At 39.9% G+C, this 26825-nt stretch overlaps 1 protein-coding gene across 1 annotated transcript in view; it reads left to right on the top strand.

Annotated features, from left to right (window-relative positions):
• The window catches only part of AFF3 (AF4/FMR2 family member 3), a 217499-nt gene that overhangs the window by 22464 nt on the left and 168210 nt on the right, over positions 1-26825 (top strand). Inside the window, exons 2-3 of the mRNA XM_033147586.1 lie at positions 18482-18602; positions 21944-22732. Coding sequence (XP_033003477.1) covers positions 18482-18602; positions 21944-22732 — 910 coding nt within the window. The remainder of the gene's footprint in view (positions 1-18481; positions 18603-21943; positions 22733-26825) is intronic.

Raw genomic sequence — 26825 nt, 5'->3', positions numbered from 1 at the left:
TAAAAAAAAAGGATGAAGCATTTTATTCCTAGTTGCCCTTGCTATGCTCCCCCCTGCAGATAACGATATTTCAATTCTTGTTTCATAAATATGCATGTCATGTTCAAGATCCCATTTAAATGCATGCATGAGTAAGAAGCACTGAATTTGATTAACTTTATTAGCAATAAATAATGAAGTGTATTATTTTATGTTAACCCCTATCTAAGGGCAAAATACTGCAGACTCTTACATGTGTGTGAGTTGTGATTAGTTCCACTGATGCTAATATCATCACCCTATAAGTAAAGCTGTTTTAAATTTGAGTTAGCAAGCAGCACCTGTATTACGGAGCAGCTCTCAGATATCTTGCTGTCTGGATAGGCAGTCATTTATATCCTTTAGAAAATGTATTTATAGCTTTGACTAATTGCTTCTTGGGACATGGAGCCTTTTGCGTTCATACCCTTTGTTAAAACGCATCCAGAGGCAGGCTGAGCAGAACGATTTTTCAACTTTTTAGTGTCATTTTTATAGACAAACAACACTTGTAAATGATGGATAATAGCCAGCAAAATGCTGCATTGTACGAAATGTGCATGAATTATGTTTGCTGGGAGACAGAAGGTTAACTTGTCCATGAACTAATTGGGCTGCTTTATGGTAAATGCGTACTGGTGTATGTCCATTATAAACAAGGCTCCGACCAGCTGAAAGAGGATTTCTCCTTATCCTGGGAATTACTCATTATCTCATCCTTTTTTAACTGCCTGATTCAAAAGTGGGTAGGGAGGGAGGTCTAATCATAATGTATCTATAGGAATCACAACAATGAGAACAGAGCAGCTGGAGCTTAATAATGTCACATATTAACGCAACAAATTGGTGTCCCAGTTCTTCAGGCCCTGTGCCTACAAAAGTCTTGCTTACTTCAGAAAAAAAAGAATATACCAATGATTTGAAGGACTACCTGTTCTAAAGGGATATGCCTGCTATGTACTGGCTGTGGAGTGGTTGGTTTCTGGCCAACCACCACCCAATATTTTGCTAATCTTCACTTTCTACATGCCCACCCATTTATTCACTCTGGATAGCCTGGAAAGGGAACACTTTGAAGGCTTTTCTCTGACACACGTTGCATGGGGATCTTATGGGCTCTCTGCGAGAAACGCTGAAGCTTTCGTGGGTACATATATACAGGAATTTATTATGTACAAAAGAAAACAACAGAGCTCATGGTTCGCACGTCTTGTCAGTCAGACTCAGATCCCAGGAGTACCCCCTTCCGGGATCACTTCCAACATAGTAATCTAGGGACAGCGAGTCTCCGCCTCTCCTCCCTGCGTTTGGCACTTCTGCGTACCGGCGGTGGAGGAGCTGTTACCTCCCCTTCCGTCCCAGAGCTGCTAAAGTGGCGCCTGGGCTCTTTAGGGCTGGAAAGCCTTTGCACCACCTGGCTCTCCTCCTGTTCGTTCCCTCTTAGAGACGATACCTCACTGCTCAGTTCTCGCTCGGAACCTCCAGCATCTGACAGCCCCTGTGCCTCCCCAGCTGGGTCTTTGCTGCTCCTTGGTGGTTCCCTGACACACGTGTGATGACACGTGTGCACACCGCCATTTGGTGGGATTCCCGCCTATTCAACCACCCAGGTTCACTATTAGAAGGAATATCAGTTTGGAAGCCAAGCAGGGCAACTCAAAACCAGGTAAAGACTCTTGAAGGTTTGGGTGACTTCCTACATTCACAGAAGTATTAAGGTTTGTAGAACAAAAATGATTTAAGTACCCCAAAACGGTCCAAGAACCGGTGAACATATAGAATATAGGAGCACAAAAAGTAAAGGTAGCCAAGTTGGCCCATAAGAAAAGTGCCAAGATTCATATTAGGGACAATGCATTACTTTTTCAAATCCTCCACAGCTGCAGCTCTCCACCCCACCTTATGCAAATTTCTGATGGGTCTGCCTGGCCCTTGGAAGTGACTTTGCAATAGGCATCAGAGGGAAGATGCAGTATCAGATCCATCCAGAACTAGATTTGGATGAGACCTCTTTCTTGGATGGGGGTCCCATTACAAGCACACTCTGGAGACTCCACACGGATTTAAAGCACCCCGAGAAAAACCACTAAGATTATAAGCCAGGACAGATGTCCCACTCAGGAGACGTACACAACTGAGTGGACCTGATGCATCCTGACCAGCCTCACCTCCAGACAGTTTCAGACCCCTCACAATCCCCCTGGAACCCCAGGTGAAGAGATGACAACAAACACTAATCAAAGTCCAAAGCAGAGGGCATAGTGTGGAGAATCTCATTTCAGAGTCCTCCTCAGGAACTGGAATCCTTAGTCCAGGGGTCAGCAAGGTTTCTCTTGCCTGGGCTGGATTGGTCCCGCAGAGATCGCTCCATGGGCTAGATTGCGTGCGCGCCCGCAATTTTCGTTGTCTGTGTCTGCACAGATGTGATTTTCGGTGCTGCAGAAGCGAGTGCCTGTGCCATGTTGCGCCGGTTTAGTGCAGCGCGCAAGCCGGCAACTCAGTTTGGGGTGGCTCATGGCCAGTCAAACAACCTCTGCGGGCCGCTTCCAGCCCATGGGCCTTAGGTTGCTGACTCCTGCCTTAGTCTAAGTATGAGTAGAATTGGGTCTCCATTATTTCACCAGGAAGTGTGGGGCAGCTTGGCTGTTTACAACAGTTGCTGTTTGAAGGTCATGATGTTTAAACCTCTTGAGTTGCTGCCATTTGCCCTTCACCCTTGATCCCCAATTAACCCTTTTGGCACTGCTGGACAGCTCCTCTGGCCTTTAGCACTCTAGTCTCTAAACTAGCCTCTGATCCTAAATTATTATCGCTGACGTTGCTGGACAGCTCCCAAATCCTTCAACTGTTTGGTGTTGTGCCCTCTGATTTTCACAAAACGTGGCTTGCTACTCCCCTACCTAGCCTGGAGTGGGGAGAGGTGTTGTGTGAGGAGAACCCTGCACACAGTTTTCTAGATACAAGCCATTCAATGTTAGAAGTAATGAAGAATTAGGAAACAGTTGCTACAGTTCAGTGGAATTTCATGCAAACCTTATGGTCTCTGTCATTTTCCAAAGGCACTGCAAGAGACACAAACAAGTTATATTTTCTCCCAGTTATTGAATCTGGCTTCTTTTTTTCTGGCTATTTTCCCCCCTGGTTAAGATTCTTTTCAGCAATGCCATGTTCTCTAGTGTGTCTTTTCCCTTTCTTCCCTGGGCTTGGCATGCCTTTAATTTTTGAGAGTTATTGCATTATTAATCATTTTGGAACACACTGCTGTTTTAATATGCCATGATAGTTAGTGCTTCAAGATAAAATATAGGCTTTTAATGGTTTTACAAATAACCTGACAGTGCATTTGCATCTACTATATTGCTACTTTTAAATATGCAGTGATTCCCACTCCCCTGCCCCATATAATGGAAATCACATAAACTAGATAGAAGTGATTAGATAGCATGTGAGAGTGTTAACCTACTCTAGTCAGAAGGGGGCGCATTTCATTGTCACAGAACCCATGGTGCTCCTTCCATCATAAGATAATTTCAGAACTGCTTCAGAACAATCCCTGGCAAGTTCACCGCCCTAACAAGGGGAATAGATTGTGGCTTTGGGCAAGGTATATCATGCCTATGGCTAAGTAAGAGCAGCTGTTCATCTCCTTGGGCCCACATAGAATAGATAACCTCCTTCCCACCAGTCCTTGCAGGTTGTGCAGGCTGTAGATAAAACTGCTACTGTCAATCATACACATATGTCACCGTGGTGTTAAAAGCTATGCGTTCTGCTAACTATTTTAAATTAATGTTGATGCTTGATACTAGACACTTTGCTTCAGTGCTGACAGGGCCATCTGCTGTGTATATGTGCCTGCCTTATTTTGGTTACCTCCTGCAATTACTGGAATTAGTTTAACATGAAATCTACTTGAGTTGGGAAAGAAACAATAACTTTCCTGGAGCTAATACCATCCTGATTGAAAGTGAACAGCATATGTCTCAGCCAAGCAAGCAGGTAAAATAGTTGAGTGGCAAGGCTGGCAATTTATACTCCATGCTTTTTACTGATTGACTCGAAAAGGCTATGGCATTTTCTCTGTGATTTAAGCCTTTAGGACAGGCAGCAAAGTAAGAAATGGATTGGAGAGAGACTTAGATAGCAACCCTGTATGCACTTACCCAGGAGTAGGTTATATTGAATTCAGTTGGGCTGGCATTTAAGTAAACATGTGGAAGGCTACACTGTGAGTTGTGAATTCAAAGAAATGGACAATATTGTGAATGATTACCATATTTTTCTGTGTATAAGACTAGGTCCCTCCCCTAAAAATAATGTAAAAAAAATTAGGGGGCGTCTTATACACGGATAGTGCCGAGGGTCGACTGGCGATTGGTTGTTGCCTTAAAAATACATGGGCTCATAGATGGGAAAATACGGTAACTATGTCTGTAACATCTTTGCCCTTTCTCTCAATAGAGAGCACATTACATAATGTTCCTCTGTTGGGAGCTGATGTAATGACCTCAAAAGCCTCCATAATGGGGTTTTAAGAAATATACAGAATATATTATTTTGACTAGGTTTGCTATCACAACATTTAAGGAAACCCTTGTTTGCATTCAGCTAGCTGTTATATGATGTTGAAATTACAATTTACATGGGTTGATGAGTTTTAGTATGTTATAAAAATGCATTTTTAATAAATATGAATATTTTGGGTGTGTGCTTAATCTCCAGTTGAAACAACTGGATTTTAAAGTGCTTGACAGGCTAGATCATAGACTTAGTTTACACTCTGTGCAACTTCTGTTACATTTGGTGCAAGCACCATCCAAAGCCCTGAGAAGTCTGATTGATGAAGAGTGTTGATCAAATTTAATATGTAGTGGCCTATATATATATTTTTTAAAAAAACTTCACTGAAGTTACATTAATGTACCATACTTATTGAATAATAATTAATAATAATAATAATAATATTTATATGCCACCCATCTGGGTGGCTCCCAACAAAATAATAAAAACAAAATAAAACATCAACCATTAAAAACTACCCTGAGCAGGGCTGCCTTCAGATGTCTTCTAAAAGTCTAATAGCATGCACATGAAAGCTCATACCAAGAACAAACATAGTTGGTCTCTAAGGTGCTACTGGAAGGATTTATTTTATTTTGTTTTGTTTTAGTTGTTTATCTGTTTGACATCTGATGGGAGGGCATTCCACAGGGCAGGCGCCACTACCAAGAAGGCCCTCTACCTGGTTCCCTGTAGCTTCACATCTCGCAGTGAGGGAACCGCCAGAAGGCCCTCAGAGCTGGACCTCAGTGTCTGGGCTCGATGATGGAGGTGGAGACGCTCCTTCAGGTATACAGGGCTGAGGTCATTTAGGGCTTTAAAGGTCAACAGCAGCACTTTGAATTGTGCTTGGAAACATGTTGTTGTTGTTCAGTCGTTCTGTCGTGGCTGACTCTTCGTGACCCCATGGACCAGAGCACGCCAGGCATGCCTATCCTCCACTGCCTCCCGCAGTTTGGCCAAACTCATGCCAGTCGCTTCGAGAACACTGTCCAACCATCTCATCCTCTGTCGGCCCCTTCTCCTTGTGCCCTCCATCTTTCCCAACATCAGGGTCTTTTCCAGGGAGTCTTCTTTTCTCATGAGGTGGGCTTGGAAACATACTGGTAGCCAATGTAGGTCTTTCAGGACCGCTGTTATAGGGTCTTGGCGGCTGCTCCCACTTACTAGTCTAGCTTCCGCATTCTGGATTTGTTGCAGTTTCCGAGTCACCTTCAAACGTAGAGCACATTGTAGTAGTCCAATAACAGTATACACAAGTACAGTAACAGTGTTTCTTTACTAATGGATTGTGACTGGTCAGTTTTGTAGAAATTCAAGTACCAGCTTTGGTAATTGATACCTTCAACAAGACATTTATTCTTTAAAGGAAAAATACTTTTGTCAAGCATTTCTGACTAAACGAAAACCTTTTGAACAATAAGGTTGCATGCCAAATACAGTATGAAAAGTGTTCAGATTTTTATTTTTTAATGCTCTATTTCAAAATCATGCTAGTCTACTTAAGAGCTTTCACTGCCTCTTAAAGTAGTAAATAGTAAAAATCATCATTTCCCCCTGAAAGACATTGGACTTCCATTTTTAGGACACAAACTGTTAGTGCTCATTGAAATATATAATGTTTTGCTGTTTCCAAAAATAATTGTGTGAGTTTGGGTAACATTTCATGTAACTAGCTGGAAAACAATGAGGATTTTGTTTAGTAGTAGCCTTTACATTTGACTTGGATCGGAACTTAAAATTAATATGGGCTTTTCTCCAATTCCCTGATGATTGAAATACGGCACAACTTCCTCTCACAATGTAAGTGGTTGGAACCCTTACCTTGTTAATGTTTAATGTTTCTTAAAGTGATATTTAAGCATACTTTTAATTAAATTTGACTTTTTTTCAAATTTAATTTCCTTCTTGGCAAGAACGTTGCTATAAAATGCCATGCAGGTAATTTGAAGTGTGGCTTTCACTGCCTTGCAGTTGTACTTTTCCTTCCTCAAAATAACTGCATCGGATTCTGCTCCCATGATAACTGTTAAAGGATCTTGAGCTGGAACTCTGTTGGAAAGTCAAATCATAATGGCACATGTACAGTATGTTCTCCTGCCCGTGATATTGTTGGTGCTTAGTGTGTGAAGGTTCATTTCTTTTAACAGTCAGTGCATTTAAGGAAATAGCACAAAAGACAGAACTGGGCTAGGTAGACCAATGGTCTTGTTAAGATGTGAGTTAACAAAATAACCCCCATGATGCTGTTTTGTTCTGACAAGGCATCACTTTGTCTGTTTGATTCTATTAATTCGCATACTAATTTTAAAAGAATAACCCCAGATTTCATTGTGCAAAGCTATACTCTCCAACATTTATCTCATGAGAATTGTTGTTGTTTAGTCGTTTAGTTGTGTCCAACTCTTCGTGACCCCATGGACCAGAGCACGCCAGGCACTCCTGCCAGGCACTCATGAGAATAGGGATGTCCTATTCCATTATTATTATTATTATTATTATTATTATTATTATTATTATTATATCTCACCCATCTGACTGGCTTCCAACATACATACATTAAAAACATAATAACACATTAAGCATAAAAAGCTTCCCTAAATAGGGCTGCCTTCAGGTGTCTTCTCAAGGTTGTATAGTTACTTATCTCCTTGGCTCGGGAGGTCGCATAACTCATAGCCTCCAACATTTCTCCGATGAAAATAGGGACATCCTAAGGAAAAGCGGGACATTCCTGGATTAAATCAGAAACCGGAACGGCTTCTGTAAATGTGGGAGTGTCGCTGGAAAATAGGGACACTTGGAGGGTCTGCAGTGTGGCTCTGCCATGTATATCTAGAGCCAGTAAATGCCCACAGGTAATTAGATTTAAAAAATAAAATAAACATGAGTTGTGAAGAAGTTAGCAGTGGCCACAAACTTGGATGGCTTTACCAGAGGATTGGACAAATTCACAGAGAATAAAGGCAATCAGTGTCTACTAGCCACGATGGCTTTGCTCCGCCTTCATGGTCAGAGGCAGTAATGTTTCTGAATACCAGTTGCTGGAAACCACAGGAGGGGGGAGTGTTCTTGTGCTTTGGTCCTGCTTGCAGGTTTCCCACAGGCATCTGGTTGGCCACTGTGAGAACAGGATGCTGGACTGGATGGGCCATTGGCCTGATCCAGCTGCCTCTTCTTATATAGTTACTGTATGTCCTACTGAAAGTCGCAAAACAGTGTATACTAGAGCTAAATTTGTCACTTACATGTAAATGCCATACAATATAGCATTGATGTCTAAATGGTGTTTAGTGTGCTGTTGATTTTGAGTTTATAAATGCTGGGGTCTCTGATCTCTTTCTTATTGGTGTAAAATGTTTTACACCAATATTTTGCAAACTATTGTTAAAAAGGCTAAAGTATCGCTTTGGGTGCAAGTAATTTATGCAAGAAGTGTGGAGGAGGCAGTATGGATTGTATCCAGTCAGCATATGCATTTATTAACGCCACGTGAGGAATTTTATGTAGCGAAGTGGCTCTGAAGTAATCCAGTGCCTTTTTTTGAAAGCAATGCACGTTTGATATTACATAAGATAAATGGGTTTTGCTAATTGAATCAAAGGATACACTTCCATACAAAAACAGATTATAAAACAAGGCTGGAAAATAAATATAATTTAAGTAAAGATGTCTTCTAATTAGTAATTGTTTTTGCTGTTAAACAAATTTTCAGTGGCAGAAAGTATCTTTTTCATTATAAACCTAATAATGGAGATTGTAATAATAGGTGTAAATTAACGTGGTGGGAAAACATTTACAGTGTAACATTCTAAATTAAATATGACATTAGCAAGTCTAATGTTTAAATGCTGTATAATTAACATTTGTTCAACTCCTGACAAATTAGAGCAATATAGACTTTAGATGACTTTATTTATGGCTCAGGATATTTTTCATGCCTGTTTCCTTTGATAAACACAGAGGCAAGTTTTATTTCTTTGCAGGATGCTGTAGCAAGACACGTGCTACACTGACAAAGGGGAAATCAAAATGCAGGAGAACTTAAATATTAACCAGAGGCATTTATTTTGCAAGTAGTATGTCATGATTGTTAAAAGATTTAGTAGTGTCATCACTGTAGCTGTTCATTGCTGTATTAGAAATAAAATACTGAGAATGGTTTATGCATAGCAGGTACAGAGGTAATAATATCCACTGTGCAATAAAATATTTGAATCCCCCCGTGTGCCTCCTCAGTGCATACATTGCTCCACTAAGTGCTTTGCATTGATGTTTGCGTCTGCAAATAAATATTGCCAAAATGCTTTCTTCTTATAACAGCAGCTAATAGAAGATTGAAAGCCAGGCACAGAAGCAATGAAAAATACCCAAACAAACAAAAAGCAGTTACAGATTTAATATCTGACAAAGGGATATCAAATTTTGCACATTAGAGTCCCATAAGAATCCATGCTAGACAGAAGGCTTAACAGAGATGGAGTAAAGTATGGTCATCTGTTTTATCTGGAGGCATTATTTTTAATCAGGATAATGCAGGTGTAGCTTGTACCTCAGCTGACCCGATGGAGGGGTTCTTAGGACCTAGCTTTAGGCTCTGATTTTCTCTGGAAGGGCCTCTCAGTCTGCCTTCCATCTCCAGTACACATCAACAGATGTAATGGCAGCCCCAAATGACCTACTGATTTTGAAGTGGGAATTTCAAGGGACTTAAGCATTGTGAACTACCTAGGACTGGAGATTGTACAGAGGCTTCAGAGTGGAAGGGGGAAGGAGTTGGTTTTTGTTAGTTCCCCCTCCCTCTCTGCTGCAGCCTCCTGCCACCCCACCAAATATTCTCTAGAGGGTTGGGGGACAATTAGGAACAAACCAAGGAGGTGGTGCAAGTGTGGGTTGCAAGCATGAGAAGGCATTGGGAAAAATTGCCTGGGTTCAGCCAGCCCAACACTCCTCATTCCAGCTCAGCCAGTTCAGCCAACGCTGAGCCAAGGTCAGGATAAACCCCCCAAAAGTGGCATTCTGGGAGAGTGGAAGGGGTGGGACTGGGCAGAGGGAGATTCACCCCATTTCAAACTTCGTTCAGCTTGGTCATGCCACCTAGCAACCTAGCAGAAGTTACACAGGCAAAAAGGCTGGTATATGTTAAACTCCCATTTCCCCTCTGCCAGGCTCAGGCCAGCTCAGCTGGCAGCAGCCATGCTGCTAAACAGAGTTTGAAATAGGGGGAAATTACACTGGCATAATCTGCACCAGCATAAATAATCCAGATCCTAATAGGCTAAGTCTCAAACCTTCTAATTACTGAACTGTACAATCATCAATAGCAGCAGCAGCAGCAGCAGCAGCAGCAAAATTATTGCCCCTCAAGATTAATATTGAAAAAGGAAATTCAGAAATAGGTTTTCCAATCTAGATTCAAACCAAGGACTTGAAAGAAAAGAAGCGGTAGGAGAAGAAAAGAAGAAGAGAAAGCAGATGGTTATAATTGGTTAGGTCTATGACTCTGTCCATGGTTTGTGTACAAGAGGGAGAGGCAGATATTTATTAAGTAATAATAAAACATTTTAAAAGGAATGAAAATAAAATATTTCTTCTTCTTCAGGTCATCATTTCTGTAGGCAAAGCCATCAATTAAAATATCAATCTTTTAAGAACTCTGTGTACCTACACATTCACTAAGGATAGAACTCATGGTACAATTAAGCATCCCACTAAGGGCACATCAAACTTAAGAGCACTTAATTGTATACAGCATTGAGCCGTATGGGTATGTGACATTTCAAACCCACAATGTTTGCTTTGCTTTCAAAGCATTTGTATGCGGTCTATAGTACAGTAAATCTGTCACACCGAGTCTGCCCCATACCAAGTGCTTTTTAAGTCAAGCGAAACACAACACAGCATAATATGGACATCATTTTCTTGATTAACTTTGATGAACCTCCAGTCATTATCCATTATAGTAACAGTAAATTGGAAATGCTGCTTTGTTAGTGTTACACGTTTAGGCAGTTTTGATGAGTCATAGAATTTATGGCTACTGGCACTTGACATTGATAATGAAATGCCATATTTTGCCTTTCCTTGGAAATAAAATACAGCTGCAATTATGCATCCCTTGCTTTATGCAAGAGGATAGATAGTTCTGTGTCATTGCTGCCTTTATAATTTTTTTACTCAAGAAGTAAATGAACCAAGTCAAACCATACAGGGCAGGACAAGCAGCCTGTATGCAAAAAGGAAAGAAAAAAGACACAAGTCTGACACCAGGAAAGGCAATATTGACATGAGTGGGGAATATTTCAACTTCCCAGGACACATTATCAGCTTAAAAAACAGGTGGTTTTTTTTTTAATCAGCTCAGATTGAAACTGGTTTGGAGAGAAAACACACCAAAATCCAGTACACTGAATGTTCACCAGTTGCCAAACCAACATTGGGAGTCCATTGGATGAAGAGTAAATGTACACAGCTCTAGTGTGGCCATTCTAGAGCAAACTTCAAAGGGAGTCTGTAACATGAAACCACTGAATTACATCAAGAGGTTCAGCGCTATCACTTGTGGCCTGAACCAAGACTGGAGGATCATTAGCATGTGTTAATTGGCTTACTAGTGCCAGGGTGTCTGCATTACCAACTGTTTTTGAGTTGTCACTATTAATTAGGTACTTATCATCCTCTGTGCTTTTCTGCATTCCCTCTGACCTCAGTGTTTTACAACCTTCTCCCTCCCCACCCAAAAAACCCTCATGTATTTATATACCCATAACTCAGGATGACACTTCATGCATTTTGATTTTAATTAGTTTTAAAATACCTGTTTTAGCTGGATTTCATTGATATTAGATAGATAGATAGATAGATAGATAGATAGATCATACATACACACACAAAAGAGTGGTATATAAATTTTGTTACACAAAGAAAGAAAATGCACCTGATGAGCTGAACTGTAGTGCATGAAAGCTTATGACAAAATGAACTGGTTAGTCTTTAAGGTGCTGCGAAGTGTTTATTGCTTTTGAGCCAATCTGATAACCCTTGAGTGTGCACATATCTGTGATTATAGAACCAGTGTTACAAACTGAGATATGAAAGCTAGGAGCTAAATGGCACCTTAAATCTAGGTTGTGGGCACCACAATGGAGTGTCTAGGTGCACTTTTTTATAACAATACAAAGCTGAAAATGAATGAACTGCAGCTAAAATCTTATGTTCATTTTTCACATGGTGTAGTCCTCATCTGAAGACATATTTCCCCTCCTCGCTCCCCTAATATTCTTATGAGGATACCTTCTCCATTCTTCAGATAGTGGCTGGAAGTAGGGAAGCAGAAAAGGGTCCTCCTTTCATTCCAGCAGTGGCAGTTTTAATCTGAAATCTTAGGCGCAGTACTGCACCTAGAGCTCAGAAACTGCTCCCATTAATGAAATTCCCTGTTGCGCCTAGAACAATGGGAGTTTCCAACGCTGTATAGAACTACTACCCCCCACCCCACCCCGGGCAGATTAAAATTGTATGAAGTGAACAAAATTACAGTTTTGTCTCTCTCCTCACCAAATGGGGTTGTTCAAGACAGCCTGTGAATAGCCAGTTTTCTTTAAAGGAGAGCACACTAGAGACTCGAAATGCACCAGTATACCTCTTTCTGTGCATTATTGACAGGTTGAAAGGGAGTGACAGGGAGCAGGAGTAAGCGTAAGCATCACAGGTCCCATGGTGGGCTCAGCACAAAATATACCCATTAATGAATCCTAGGAGACATTCCAGGGTAGCAGAATCTTTGACCTTCATGACTCTCAAAGAAGCTGCCGCAAGTTCATTAAAGAAGGGGGGAGGTGAAACTGAGAGGGATTGGGAGACTCACTAGGGTTCTTAGAAAATTGCAAAATGGCCTTATGACATGAATTTGAATTTATTTATTTTTTGTTCTGTATAGTAGAACTCCAGACTAAAGTTAAAACCTCTGAGGATTCATCCTCTTGTGATCTGTTGAGACAATTTAACCTCCTTCTAATTGTGCCACTAAACAGGTTAGTTGTGTTGCTCAGAAACATTTCAAAAAAGGTTGCATCTTGAAAGTGTAGTGTCTTCTTGAATTATAAAATATTTGAGGGGGGGGGGACAAATAAAGAAAATATATCTGCTTTCCCAAGATGAAACTTGCAGGATTCATGCACCGTCGAGTATTCAGATAGTTGGAATGTGTTTATTACCATCCTAGAGTAATCGTGAACACAATTAAAAACCTTTTGTCCTCAATCTGGCTTCTGTCCGTGTGTAAGTGGCTGTTACCAGAAGACTCTGTATGATTGTATTGATGTTTATATGGCCAGTTTTCATGGTTAGTACAAATCATAAAAGCTATGGAGGATGAAGCGTAAATGAATCCAGCTTCAGAATTGCTGGGAGCTAAAGTTTTAAAACTCATGCTGCAAAGTGAAAAATGAAATTTAACCAGGCATTTTGGTGAAGGAGAAGTAATTTATTGGATGTAAGATGAAAAGCTGTGAGAGTAAACATCAATCTCATCTTAGACACATGTCAGTGATTGATGTTTGCTCTGCACTGCAGCCTGGAGGTAAACTCTTTGAAACAGCATAGTAGGTACTTTATCTGTCTGAGGGAAAGAACACAGTTTGTTAAGTTACTGCTTTTTTTTTGAGACCCTGCTACATCTTCATGTTCAATCAAAGGCAAAACAGTAAATCAGAGTAATTGCTTTGCCCTGTGGCATTTCTGTTTGTAAATGGAGGAAAAAATACTGCAGAACCCTCAAATTAACTTCTGTTTAAACTAGGTGAAAAGTCCAAAAAGTCACTTGCAGCCCAAGTATAGCATTTTATTAATCATGTCACCAGTCCATCAAAAGCTAGTGCTTTGTTTTTCTTGCACAGCAGCTGATGCTTTTGTTTCAAAATGCTTTTTAGCACTGAGGAATGTAAAGCTGTCACTTTTGGGAAATCATAACAAGCCATTAGCAACACAGACTTTATAAATAGTCATCATTTATTTATTTATTTTTGTTTAGCTGAAAATGACATTGGTATTAATAAACCGGCCAGAAAAGGTGTTGGGTATAACAGATATAATGAGAAGCAAGCCTAATCTACAACTTACTAAGTGCTTGTGCTATTCAATAATATAATTACCCAACATTACTGTATTGATTAAAATGATTATTCATATGAATATATGAAGCTACCAAATACTGAAGATTATTGATCCACCAAACCCAGTACTGTACTGTCTACTACTTTGCGAGGCAGTAGATCAAAGAGAGAGGTCTTTCTCAGCCTTGTTACCTGGGGTGAAAGTAAATGCTACCACTAAAATAAAATAATTACTTCCCAAGCTATTTCATTTGGCCAATATTGTGAAAGTACATTTCCGTTTCAGAGCACAATTCGAGGTGTTGGTGCTGACCTTAAAAGCCCCAAACCAGTGTTTTTCAACCTTTTTTGGGCAAAGGCACACTTGTTTCATGAAAAAAATCACGAGGCACACCACCATTAGAAAAGTGGAGGGTGTCCCCCTAGGGAGTGCCAATCGGCGCCCCTGCTGGCCGAGGGTGGGGTCAAAAACCCTACCCCCCCCCATACCCAGGAGACAGTCCGGTGCCCGCCTAGTGGGTGAAAATTTGACATTTTTTTTTTTAAAAAAAAAATCTTTCGAATTTTTCAATTTTTCCCACGGCACACCAGGCAACATCTCGCGGCACGCTAGTGTGCCGCGGAACAGTGGTTGAAAAACACTGCCCTAAACGGCTTTGCCCCTGCATACCTGAAGGAGCAGCTCCACCCCTATTGTTCAGCCTGCACACTGAGGTCCAGCTCTGAGGGCCTTCTGGCTGCTCCCTCACTGCAAGATGTGAGGTTACAGAGACTCATTTTCTGCACTGTGCAAAGCACTTCATAGACCAGCTGTCAGAATAAGGCAGTTTCACACCTTCATCTTGGTCAATCCTTTTATGAAGGGGCTGAATTCAGTGTAGCAGAACAGCATTCATGCATTTGTATTCACAACCTGCAGCCATCACAGCACTTTCATGACTTACTGTACTATGAATGTAGCCACCGCCAGATCTGTGATGTCTTAGTGCACAGCCACAAGTCATATCATCCCATATATGGGGACTAACAACAATAATGTCTTGGCTGGGATGGCTGTTTTCTTTCAACCCTCCAATTATAGTTGGTTGGCAAAAAGGATAGCAATTGTGGCCAGGCTAAAGTAACTCTGATAATTTTGTTTGTACTTTTTTTTAAAAAAAATAATTTTTATTTATTCAACTTCAGATCCTTACAAAAAAGAAAAGAACAAAGCCACAAACAAACAAACAAACAAAAAACCAATACATAAAATTATATCATTCCCATTATCCCTCCCTCCCTACTCCCCCTCGCCCATGTGTGATTTCATTTACTCAATATTTTACTTTCTCTTTCTTAGTTGTGTTGCTACTTTCAATATCATTATCCTATATCTTTTAATTTCCTTCTTATTTTCCATGCACGATTTATTCCAGATCCACCAAAATATTAATTCCGGAGCAGTGTACAATCATATAATCTTTCACTCCTTCCCATTCCTTTATTATTTCTTGGTTTGAGTGGCCCCTGATATTTGCCGTTAATTTTGCCATCTCTACCAATTTTATTCTTCCACTCTGATATTGTTGGGATTTTCTCCCCTTTCCAATTTTTAGCAATTAATAACCTCGCCTCGGCTGTGGCATATAAGAATACATTGATATTATTTTTTGGGATTTCATCTGAAATTAATCCTAATAAAAATGCTTCTGGTTTCTTTATGAATGTAATTTTGAATAATTTTTTTAACTCATCATATATTTCGTTCCAGAATCTTTTAGTAATCTTTTTTCATCCGCACCATAAATGATAAGGTGTATCCACCTCCTTTTTGCACTTCCAACACAGATTGCATTGATTTTTATAATTTTTTGATAATTTTTCTGGAGTGATGTACCATCGGTACATCATCTTGAGCATATTTTCTTTTATTGTTGAGCAGGCTGTAAAATGCAGATCTCTCCTCCATAACCTCTCCCATCTATCAAGCTCAATTACATGACCGATGTCCCTTGCCCATTTGATCATCACCTCTTTAATACTTTCCTCTTTCAGCTCCCATTCTAGCAGCAACCTATAAATTTTGGATATAATCTTCTTCTTCGGTTGAATTAATTCGCTCTGTAATTTGGGTATATTTTGTTCGAATCCCTTCTTTTTATCTTGTCTAAATCTGTTTACTAATTGATGATACTGTAGCCAGCTACTGCAATATTTTTTAGTTTCTTCATATGGTTTTAATTTGATATCTCCCTCTTCCTCAACTACTAATTGTTGATATGTTGGCCATCTTATTTCAGAATTGCTTTTCTTCATTGACATTGCCTCCAGTGGTGATACCCATTTTGGTATTTTCGGCTCTAAGGGCCATTTATACTTTGTCCAAATTTTATATAAAGATTTTCTTATTGTGTGATTTAAAAATTCTTTATGGACTGTTACCTTTTCATAAATTAAATATGCGTGCCACCCATATCGGTTGTTCCAGCCCTCCAGATCCAAGATTTCACCACTGTCCAGATGGATCCAATGTTTTATCCACTCTAAACAACATGATTCATAATACAGTCTTAGATCTGGAAGGCCGAAACCTCCCCTCCTGGTATCTTCTGTCAATAATTTAAATTTAATTCTCAGGTTTTTTTCCTGCCATAGGAATCTTGACAAATCCTTCCTCCATTTGTCAAAACAGTCTGTTTTCCCTATTATTGGCAACATTTGAAAAAAAAAAAACATTAGTTTTGGTAAAACGTTCATTTTAATTGCTGAAATTCTTCCCCACATGGATAATTTTAATTTTTGCCACATTTCCAATAATTCCCATAATTATCTTCGAACAAATTTATATTTTTCATTGTTAAATTTATTCCCAGATATTTTGCTTTATTAACTACTTTTAACCCTGTTTCTTGTTCCAATTCCTTACCTCATCCATATCTTCGTTTTTTCCGTTTACCCTAAACCCTGCCACTTTACCAAACTCTTCCATCATTTCCATCAGCTTTTTTATACTTTCTACTGGGTCTTCTACCATGACGATCATGTCGTCCGCAAACGCTCTTATCTTATATTCATTTCTTCCTAGCTTTATTCCTTTGATCTCTTTTTCTGTTCTAATTACTTGATTTAATACCTCCAGTACTACCGGTATGATAAATAATAATGGGGATAGGGGACACCCTTGTCTTGTTCCCTTCTCTATCTCAAACTGTTCTGTCATCTCCCCAAATTATTATATTTGCTTTCTGCGATTGGTAAATTGCCTTCAATCCTGTTAACATCATTGGGCCTATATTCATTCTTTCAATTATTTTCCCCAGAAACGCCCAGGATACTTTATCGAACGCTTTTTCGGCATCCACTAAAACAAAGGCCGCTTGTCTTCCTGGGTTCCAATCAAGATACTCTATAGTGTCAATCACCAATCTCATATTACTATTCATCTTTCTTATTGGTATAAAACCCGTTTGGTCTTGTGCTATAATTTCCTTCATTATTCTTTTTAATATTTGTGCTAGAATGCTCGCTTATTTTATAATCATTATTTAAAAGGAATATCAGTCTGTAATTGTTTATTTGTTTTCTATCTTTATCTGTTTTGGGATCACAATTATGTCTGCCAATTTCCATGAATCTGGGATGCTTCCTTCCTCCATTATTTTATTTATGAGTGTTTTTAACGGGGTTGCCACTACCTCCTCCATTTTTTTATAGTGCAAAGCAGAGAGTCCATCTGGACCCGGTGATTTCCCAAGTTTTATTCTCACTATAGCTTCGTGTATTTCTTTCATCGTGACTGGAGCATTTAAACATTCTTTTTTCTCATTATCTATTCTAGGTGTATATTTCCCTTGAAGATACTTGGAGATTTCTTTCTCTGATTCTTTCCCTTTTTATACAAGTTTTTGAAATAATCTCTAAAGCTTTTCTTAATTTCATCTGGTTTATCTATTACTTCCCCATCTTCCTTAATTTGGTCTATTAGCCTTTCTTTTTGTTTCCTTAATTTGGTCTATTAACCTTTCTTTTTGTTTCCTTTTCAATTGCCATGCTAGCATTTTACTGGGCTTGTTCGCGAATTCAAATGATCTTTGTTTCAACCACTTTAAATTATTTTGAATTTCAACATTAATAATGACGAATATTGTGTTTGTACTTTCATGACCACAGCTGATTAATGGAAGAAGAAGGTGCATTACTGTGAAAATATCTGTGGTATATAGCTTTAACAGCCCTTTAGGGGCTCATTAATGAAAATAGAACTATAGAATCCAACTAGAGTGATTTCATTTTTAAGCAGCACTATTGTCTAACACCCTAAGGCACTGAAGCCCTTTAGATTTTGCTGGACAATGGCTCCCATCATCCTTGACTATTGTCCATGCTGACTGAGGCTGATGGAGTTGGAGTCCAACAATAAAGGGGGAGGGAACACAAGAGTTCCAACTCTGCTCTAAAGAGCAGTCATACAAGGAAATGTATTCATCATTTCTATTTAACCATAGCTTTAATTATTGTGCACTTTAAAAAGGAACCCCCCTTTTTTCTTTGTCAAAGATGCTTTGACACTTGTCCTGTTTCATTTCACCTGTTCAACATAGGTCCCCTAAATATCTCATCCCTCCAGAAACTGGGTGAGTGTGTGTGTTTGTGTGCATGTGGACTTGAATTTCCTTATTGGAATGGCATCCATCACATTCCTGTTCTTGTTATCTTTGTCACCTGTTTGCTAATTCACCCTTCTCTATAGAGTTATGGCCACCCAGGGTTTGTTGCCTTAATTCTAGTTTTTTGCTTTTCTTTTGGTGCAGTGTCTATGACCCTGACAGAAATATGCTGCGCAGGAAAGAATGGGAAAGGAGAAATCAGGAGACCCAGCACGAAGATGGCATATTTAATAACAGTTACTCCCTCTTCAGTGAGCCATACAAGGTATATATATATATATATATTTCCCCCCAATTTTCCTCCCTGTTGTTTGATTGTTGCTCAAAGCAGGTAAGGCAGTTTAGGAGAACCCAATTCCCCAACTTAAAACAGAATAATCTATATTTAAAGTGTCCCTTACAGATGCTTGTCTAACCTTTTTTTGAAAACCTCCAGAGAAAGCCAGCTGACAGCTTATTCTATTGCTAACCTGCCCTCAAAGTGGGATGCTTAGAATTTTTTTAATTTTGTAGTCTCTTCTATCTTACCATCTATGGATTTGTAAAGGGGGGTCACCTACTCCTTTATCCGTATCATTCATGACAATATTGAATGTCACCATATCCGACAACCAAAAACTGTTGTTTGTTCTTGGAAAGAGCTGCTGGCTGTTAATGAACAAGCTGAGCCATGTTGTCTGGAAGTTGATGCCACTAGAACACAATGGCTGGTTGTGTGCCGAGTCAGAACCAGAGGAGGTGGCTTGAGGTCCTTCATGCAGGAGTGAAAACAAGCCTGGTCCTGCTTGGACACCTCCCTTCACATCACCTAACTGATGGGCCTGTGCTGCTCTCCCAGCTGAGCTTGCAATACTGCCTTCTGGTCTAATAATTGACTGGGATAGCCAATGTGGTGTGCCTTAATGATCAGGCGGTGCTGACTGAGGCTGCTGGGAGTTGCATCTTGAGGGCACCATGTTGGCTACTCACGTACTAGACTCATTTCCTTTCTCCTCCCTGCACCAAATACATTAGCTGGTCTATGGCAGGTCGTTCTAATCCAATAGTGGGGAATCTCTGGCTGTGGGCCTAATTAGGCCCATCAGCCACACACATACCCCAGCTTGACCCATGAGACTGTTTTGGCCAAGCCATTTCCATCACCTGCTCTCTAAACCTGATGTCATATATGTCAGGTGCAGGGCAGGTAAATGCATGGCCGGACCAAAGGGCGGGGTGGCAGATGCCACCAGCCAACTGCACCTGCAAAGACCTGTGTGCAGAACTTTGCATGTGTCAACAATCAGCTGATTGTCAAGGCAATCAGCACTATGTACAGCACTATGTAAAAATGGGTCACCTAATGTCATTGTGATGATGACAGGTGACTGACAAGGAAACCCCCCCCCCATCTATCAAATCTATATCAATATCTTTCTTTTTAAGAAATCACACGAGGGATAGGTCATAAGTCTTGCTACAGTTCAGATTTATTAACAAGATTTTCCTTGCCCACTCAACAAGTTATTTTATCAAAAGAGAGTAGGTTCTTCTGGGGTTTTATGTGTGTCATAATAAAACTGTATTGTTTTCTAGTAACAACTGAGTTTTATTCAAGTTGCTTGCCAATTTGTAATTTCAAATTACACAGCACTGTAATAATTTTGTTCAGTAAAAGCGACCACATGAATTATTTTGTATGTCCTACTTTAATTGGTCATTAGCTATATATAGGCTGCAGGATATACGTTTTTTATGGTCTACCGTAATGAACTGGTTTCACAAAGCATGCATTAATATTGATGTCTCATTGAGTTTTAGATGTTTATTTTTCAAAGTACATGAAAGGTGGAGCAGCATTACATTCAAATGTGTTTTTAAAAAGTGTTTTAGAATTAGATCAGTACCTAGTTGTTGGCACCCATCTGTATCAAGAGACAACAGAGTGCGCTTCTTGGGATGAAGTAAAACCACTGTGTTAGCAGCACCAAAGTAACATTACATGGTGCGCATGCCTGGGCAGTGTGTATGGAGATCCTGGGCTGCCCAGACGACAAGACCCCCCCTCTCAGCCTTGCTGCTGTGGTCCAAAGGAAACAGAGCAACGCATTTGGCACAATCTTGGCTGCCAGAAGGAGGCATACAAGGCACCATGCCAACCATCTTAGGGACTTCACTCCAGATTTGCATAGGGTTTGCTCCTTAGCCTTTTCTTCTCCCAAAGATGTCCTGCAAGGCAGAAGAGGTTTAGGATCAGAGTTTTCCTTCTCCTAGATGGGCTACCTTCCCAGGTTGACAAGCCTCATTTGCCCCTCACTTCCCTCTGCAGCACATGCAGAAACCGCCTTCTTGACCATTGGACTCACTATTGACCTTGCCCGCTCAAATCTGCTAGAGCTTGTCATAACATGCAGTGGAAGTCCCTAACTCACCAAGGTTTTGAGACCCATCAGCTACCCTCACCTGGTTTAGCTGGCCAGTCAAAGGCACTGCTGGGGTGTGGCTGCTGTCGCATGCTGACAGCTTCTAGGTGCTTACAATGGTCAAACAGAAATATTCTAGCTCTAGTTACATTTCATGAAAATCATTCAGTATAGTTAACAATTGTTCATATGACATCACAATATTCTCAGAATTGTTGGAGAGGCTGTGGAAAAAGGACTCGCCTTTTTCCAACAATGGTGGGACTTCCCACAGGTATTTAGATTCTGGACAGTGGTGGGCCTAATATTTGACAATACTCAAATATCACATTCCAAGTTCACTGCAGATCTTTGGGATGATCAACTGAAAGGGTTCAGCTTTCAGGAACTCTTGACATCGAAGCCGGTGGCTGCCAGAACTTCAGTAGTCCTAAAATGGAAAACCTTACAGGACTTGTGACTCACACTGTGGTATAAAAATATGTGGAGTTTAGCGCTAGCTAAAAATAACTCATAAATTACATTTTTTCAAAGGCTTGGAGGATCCTGAAAAATATTATGCTGTTTGGTGGGATTTTATCATATATATACTGTACCATGAATACAGACACATAGGACTTCCTCTCCATGGTATAAGAAGAAATATGGCTTTCCTAATGGTCTTAAGTACTCTACTTTTACCTGATTTATCTCTTCCAATTATACTTTGCTGCTGTTTGTTTGTTTTTTATTTGTATTTTTATTGTATTGCTTTGACTTCAATAAAAAAAATTAAAAAAACTTTTTTCTGCTTCCAATATGATATGCTTGGAAAAAATGTATTAAATACAAGTGATACCTTTGTAATATGCATAATATATACTCTGAAGCTCATGTAGCTTTCCATGTTCAGATTAAATTGTTCGTATTCAGTACTGTTTGTTTTTGTCTGTTGGGTTTATGCTATGGCTAAACGCTAATGCAATAAAGACTTTGACTTTGAAATTGAAAACGTTTTTGCGTCCCCACAAAACAAAACATTTTACGTGATTCTTCATTTAATGTGCTTCTGAACTGTTGCATATTCATGACGATTTCCTTAGCTATTCTTTAAGGTGCCACAAGATTCTTTGTTATTCTTGATGCCACAGACAAACATGGTGGCTACTTTCGATTTTGTTACAGAATGATAATTTAAAATTATTCTTGCTTACTTGCTTTACAGACTAACAAAGGGGACGAGCTCTCCAGCCGTATCCAAAATACCCTGGGCAACTACGATGAGATGAAAGAGCTGCTGACTGATCGATCCAATCAAAGCCACCTTGTTGGTGTTCCAAAGCCATGTATCTCACAAACGTCTGTGAGCAAAGCTGAGGAACACTTCATTGCTGACACAAAGCCCCACACTCACGCTTCTCCATCTTCCTTACCAGCGGCACTTTCTGGGCAGTTGAGCAAGAATACTGCAATGGGTTGGCAGAAGTCTGGGCACACTCTGGAGAACCAGCAAAGAGGAAGCAAACATAGACATGGATTGCCGGATTCACACAATAATGACTTTAAAACGGTTAGCCAAAAGAACAGTTTAGAAAAGATTGCACATTATGCATCCAATCCCTCATCACCATCTCTGTCGAGTGTTGCCCAAGGTCCTTTATCGTCTTCACTTGGGGACAACAGCAGAACACAACAGCAGCTGTCAAAGCTGAGTTTTGGTGGAGAAGGTGGCGCTCAGGCTCAGGAGAGGCCAGCTATGCATAGCAATGGACACTGTGTGCAGAACTTTCCTCCTTCACATGCTTCAAAGCCCAGTATAGTTCAGCAGAAACCAACAGCATATGTAAGGCCAATGGATGGTCAAGATCAGGCTCCTGAGGAGTCTCCAAGATTGAAGGTGCCAGCTGAAACTAGCCTGCTGTGCACCTCATATAGAGGAATGCCTTCTGCTAAAGCTGACTCAGCTAGGACAAAGTCAAAACTGACAAAATTTAATATTCCCAAACAACAAGAGGTAAGTGCAACAGAGCTTTCCATGTGCCATTGATGTACTGGTTAATCACTTTCAAAACACTGAGGCAGAAATCCTACATTGACTTTTTTTCCTCCTAGGAAGTATACTTTGCACTGCGTTTTCAGGGTATTCATTTTTACTCAGTCTGTAAGTGGCAAACTTACACAATGACTTAAGAGTGGGGTGGGGAGGGATTCCAGGTCATTCTTCAAATTTGCGATTGTCTCAATCGCCTACGTGGCTAGTCAGATATCTACAGTTTTGGTTCCCATTTGGTCCACTCTCCTTTAGTGCTTAAATTGTATGATTTCTAGTGAACTTGATTATTAATCCCTGTTGAAAATGGGTTTTAGTTGATTGACTATTTCTTCACACCTATGTAATGGTGGTCAATGAATAGCAGCATTTAAAGTCTGAAATGGGACAGGTGTTGGCTGGTAAGAAGTCAGTGCCTGATTCGAAGGATATAGATGCCTTTCTTTCTAATAGCATCATACATCTGGATGTGCAGGTGAGAGCCAGAGATGAACAGATTCTGTCAGCACTTAAACAGCAAATTGTGGTTGCAGCTGGAGTGGCAATTGGCTCCAGCTACATGACTTAGAAATATTGGTACTGTCACAACAAATAGTGAGCTATTGTCCAAAGGCTGGAAGATTAATACTGTGATGTAAAATGGGAGCTTGATTGGGTCATGGAGAAAGAAAACAAAAATGTATATGTCGTGTGTGTGCGCGCGCGCATGCACACACACACACACACACACACACACAGGTTTGATAGGATGGATTTAGGGGATGGTGTATGTATCACAAAGTAATGATGTGGTCCCTAAAGAAGGCATCCCCGGATCCACAGGTGTATGCCAGTCACCACCCAATCAACAATACACTTTATTTATTTCATAGACTCATAGAATTGTAGTGTTGGAGGGGACCATGAGGGGCTCGGACCCACAATTCTGAGATTAAGAGTCTCCTGCTCTACCAACTGAGCTATCCCAGATTTTATTTTCACCACCATCATCATCATCATCATCATTTTAATTATTATTTTGTATACTGCTCTTCATCGGAAGATCACGGGATAGTTCACAATATAAAAATACAAAACAAGAACATAAAATGCATAATAAAAACAAGAACAGGAATAAACCAATAAACCTCTTTTCAGTAGGATTATTGGAAATATATGTTGTTGTTTCTGTAAAAAACAAGTTCCTCTTCCATTTTTCCTCTCGAGGTTTTCCTATCTACAGGCAATGAAATGGCACTTGAATGCAAATTATAGGCCATTATTTTTAAATATGCAGGAAAGGTTGATTTCCCATGCAGTTTAGTTCTTCATTTAATATTGTTAATCAGCTTTTGAAGGTTCTCAGTATCAAGACATAAAGAGAATCTTAAAGTAATTTTTGCAGAAATTGTTTTAATGAGAATACCCTAGCTGTCCGTTATGTATAAAGGTATCAAGTGTTCGTTCAGGATTTAATTTTTAGGAGTCAGTTTCATCAGCATTAATCAGAATTCATATCCGACCTCCTGGACCTTTCAGAAATCATCCTACTTCTCAGTGTAAATGATAGCCTCTCATCTCAAGTGCTGCTGTTTCACATTTAGAATTTTATTGTAAGCGGCTTATGAATTATATTACTAGAATGATGAAGGTCTGAAGTGCTGAACAGAAACATCTTGCAGTATAAAATAGGCCATAGAGAGACACTTGTTTCCAGTATAGCTCTTCTAAAATTATTTGCTAAAGATGCATCCATTCTCTTTTATTTTGAACTTATGATTTATGTATTGTTCTTGGTAGATTGAAAAAGCCAAGATCCAGTGTCTGGACTCAAGACATGCACTAATTTCCCACCTATGCACTTGTATTTTTAAACACGTAAAAAAATTGTACTGAACTTACCTACTAAGTAGCATTATGTTCAGTGGGTCATGTTCCCCCATAAGTCTATTTAGGGCTGGAGAATTGCGGGGAAATTTATAAATGCCTGTGTTAATTAGGTTGTACTCTTTATTTTGTTAGGTCAACTTCCAGTGTGACAAATGAGGCTTTCCTTAGTCAGAAAATCTATGTAATTGTTCCTTTTCTCAGTGAACTTCAGTCATTTTGTGGCAGTTGCTGGCTTGGGAAACATTTTACAACCTATTTTTATTGATGAATTCCTTTTATAGTCCTCATCAATTCATAATATAGACATCAACTGTCCAGTCCTATATATTAAAACTGGGGTCATATTTATTGGATCTTTTAATTCTGTGTTAATGTCTTTAGAATTTTGACATTAAAATTAGAATATTACACATAAATAACGTGGTGATTAAATGGCATTAGTTTTTTTTTAAGAACTACCAGTATTTTTTCCTGATTTTTTTTAATTGGAGTTATTTTTGTCATGGTTTTCCTATATGCAGTTTACACAAGGGTTTATGAACAGTGCCAGTTTTAGGAACAGCAGCTATCACTTGAATGTATCCTAGGCAACAAACTCAAAAGTTCGTATATCCAACCATCCTATTTCTTCTGCAGCCCTCTGTGCCCTCAGGTGACCATTCCTGAAGATTAGGGTATCCTTTGGATTGGCATGGGTAATGACACAGGAGCAAAGCTGTACTGTAACTGGAAAGTGGAATTATAGTAAATGGGGAACACTTGTCTTATGGGGAGTAGAAGTTCCACCTGCTCAAGTTTGATCCAAGCATAAGAAAGCATATCCTGAGCCAGGATTAGATATATTAGTTGTCAGGCTTGTTTGTTTTTCACAGAGCAAACATCCCAGAATATTCTATTACACTGGGGCAAGCCACATCTAAATACCTCATCTAGGTGAGTCTAAATAAGTCAGTAAGCAGGTAATAATTAAATCAGGCATGTCCAAAGTCGATTTAATCAGGTCTCCATGGCAGTATATGTCCTGGGGTAAAATCCTAAAAAAAGCTCAACAACTTTGGTGTAAAAATGTAAAGAAAGCTTAACAACTTTGGTTGGCCCTCAAGCATATTCACTTCATCAAATCCGGCCCTCTTTGAAAAAAGTTTGGGCACCCCTAAATTAAATCCTTGCCTAGTATGGTTGATGTCTTTTACCACTAACCATCAACAGTAGCCACAATAAGGGGAGTTCTCCACAATTATTATTTTTTAAGACAGAGCAAGGAACAAGACACAGAGACGAGCCAGTCAAAGGCACAGGCACCAGTTGGCAGAGGTTCCCCCCCCCATTTAACTGCCTGAGGCAAATTGGAAAAGTGCCACCCCCCCTCCCTTGAAGCCTTGCTTACTAGGGTTGCATGGTTACTGGGTGGGTGGGGCACCAGCGGGAGCACTGCCTTGTAGGATTCTGCCACCTGAGGTGGTTGTCTTAGTCTACCGTACTTCATGGGCGAGCTGGCCCTGCCAGTTGGTCGTATGAATGCTTAATACCCACTGCCCTTCACAACCTTAGCAGGTCCTCCATTCCCTTGCTGACCTTTCGCTGGTATCTAAATTACACCATGTTAGACCATTGGCCCATTGCATTGTCAACACTGGCTGGCAGGAGCGTTGACAGTGTTGACAACGCAATGGGCCAATGGTCTAACATGGTATAATTTAGCTCCCTATGTTCCTATGTGCGCATCAACGTCATCAGTAGGAACAGCAGCAGCGGTAGAATCATGGGTCCACCCAGTGCTTTTTTTCTTTAAAAAATGTGTTTAGGGGTACTCTCATTTTCCTACTCATATTGAAATGCTCCCCCTCAATGAGGCCAAACTTAGATTCACAAAATGTTTAGGGCTATGCATCCCCCCAGAAAAAAAAGCACTGAGTCCATCTGGTTGGAGCAGTCTACTCTTTTCCCTTCACCATTATAGAATCATATTCCTTTCCGTTGTAAAACTGAATGGAAATATCCTGACAATTTCGGCTTAATCCATTTTTTTGGAGCGTCCCTCAGATTTCTGGGGTGTGACATACGCCATTTACCAGTTGGATAATATGACATCCTAAATATTATTCCGAGTGGACATTTGTGACTACTGTGATAATATCAGTCCATAAACTATTTGTCATCCTTGCGCAAAGTTATCATTTGTAGTTTA

The sequence above is a fragment of the Lacerta agilis genome, chromosome 4, assembly GCF_009819535.1.
Source record: "Lacerta agilis isolate rLacAgi1 chromosome 4, rLacAgi1.pri, whole genome shotgun sequence".
In the NCBI taxonomy this organism is placed as follows: Eukaryota; Metazoa; Chordata; class Lepidosauria; order Squamata; family Lacertidae; genus Lacerta; species Lacerta agilis.
The sequence above is the reverse complement of the archived record's forward strand: the minus strand, read 5'-3'. Positions and strand labels throughout refer to the sequence as shown.